The sequence below is a fragment of the Olea europaea genome, chromosome 12, assembly GCF_002742605.1.
Source record: "Olea europaea var. sylvestris chromosome 12, O_europaea_v1, whole genome shotgun sequence".
Lineage (NCBI taxonomy): Eukaryota > Viridiplantae > Streptophyta > Magnoliopsida > Lamiales > Oleaceae > Olea > Olea europaea.
Window position 1 is genome coordinate 11,280,694 of NC_036248.1, and position 1,352 is coordinate 11,282,045.

Here is a 1,352-nt window from a genome sequence, read left to right on the forward strand (position 1 = left end):
CGTTTGATACCAATTTTTCATCCAAAAAATTAATTTTTTAATTATTATTTTATTATTTCAATTGTGATGTCGTTATTTTTTACTTATTCACTCACAAATAGAATTCACTTTTCTTTCTAAATGTCAAAAAATTAATTCTCTTATTCACTGTTGAATAGACCCTAATTGTCACCACAATTCTATACTTCTACATATATAGCTCGATTGTATCCACCATTCTCACAAAACTCGAACAAGTCAAATTCGGACGAGTTCCAATCTTGTTTAAATATCTCTACTGGAATTTCGTGCCAGAGATCTTTTCTTAATATTGAGATTCTGCACCTTTTCTTATTGATAAAAATGACCGACAAAGATCAGGAAATTCATCCAACATCCCAAGCCAACGGTCATACCAAACATGACGAAGAAACAGCCGTATTGCATTCCAAAGAAGCTCGCAAAAAGAAGCGTATGAAATGTTTATTATATATTGCTATCTTTGCTGTGTTTCAAACCGCTATTATATTGCTTTTTGCCCTTACTGTCATGAAAATACGAACACCAAAGTTCAGGGTTCAGTTTGCAACATTCGATACCTTTAATTTCTCTTCAAACACTAATCCTTCGTTCAACATAAGTATGAATGCTGAAGTTGGAGTCAAGAACACAAATTTTGGCCACTACAAGTTTCACAATAGCACGATCAACTTCCTCTACGATGGCTTGATCATTGGGGAAGCCTTTGTTCCTGAAGCACGCGCCAGAGCTCGTTCGACTAAGAAGTTTAATATCTTTGTGAATTTGTCGTTAAGCAATGTCCCACAACTTGGATCTGATCTTGATTCTGGGGTTCTAAGTTTGAAGAGCAAGTCTACATTGAATGGTAAAGTGGAGCTCTTCAAAGTACTGAAGAAGAAGAAATCCACAGAAATGGATTGCATCCTGGCAATTAATTTGAGACAGGAATTAATTGGAGACTTGAGATGCAAATAGATATGAACTATAAGCATATTTTGAGTGATTTTGGGCTTTCTTCAACTTTTTAATACAGTGTAAAATCTGGGAATAATATATATTTTTCCAGTGTGTACCGTTTGCTGTATACTCGAGCCCTATTTTTATAGTGATATTATTTTTACTCAATTTGTTTATATCTTAATTTTTGTATTAGAAATTGTCTAAAATCTCTATTTAATTAGTTGCTTTCAACAACCCCTCACTAGTAACTAGTAAGAGAATGTTTGTCTAATATTAAAAGATTTACTTATAAGTAGGGACAAATCCATCACCAGACTACAAGCAGGGCAAATATGTAAAAAATATATAAAAATTAAAAAAAAATTACTCAAAAAAAATCATATACAAAAAAA

The 1,352-nt window shown here is 32.5% G+C and overlaps 1 protein-coding gene across 1 annotated transcript; it reads left to right on the forward strand.

Annotated features, from left to right (window-relative positions):
* The first annotated feature begins 342 nt into the window (after window positions 1-342).
* LOC111406587 (late embryogenesis abundant protein At1g64065-like) lies at window positions 343-975 on the forward strand. Its single transcript, XM_023035979.1, has one exon. The coding sequence runs from the start codon at window positions 343-345 to the stop codon at window positions 973-975; it is 633 nt and encodes a 210-aa protein (XP_022891747.1).
* The last annotated feature ends 377 nt before the right edge of the window (window positions 976-1,352 follow it).

Bases quoted from the DNA above. Each gene is read 5' to 3' on its own strand.
- LOC111406587 (XM_023035979.1), top strand. From the start codon at position 343: ATGACCGACAAAGATCAGGAAATTCATCCAACATCCCAAGCCAACGGT.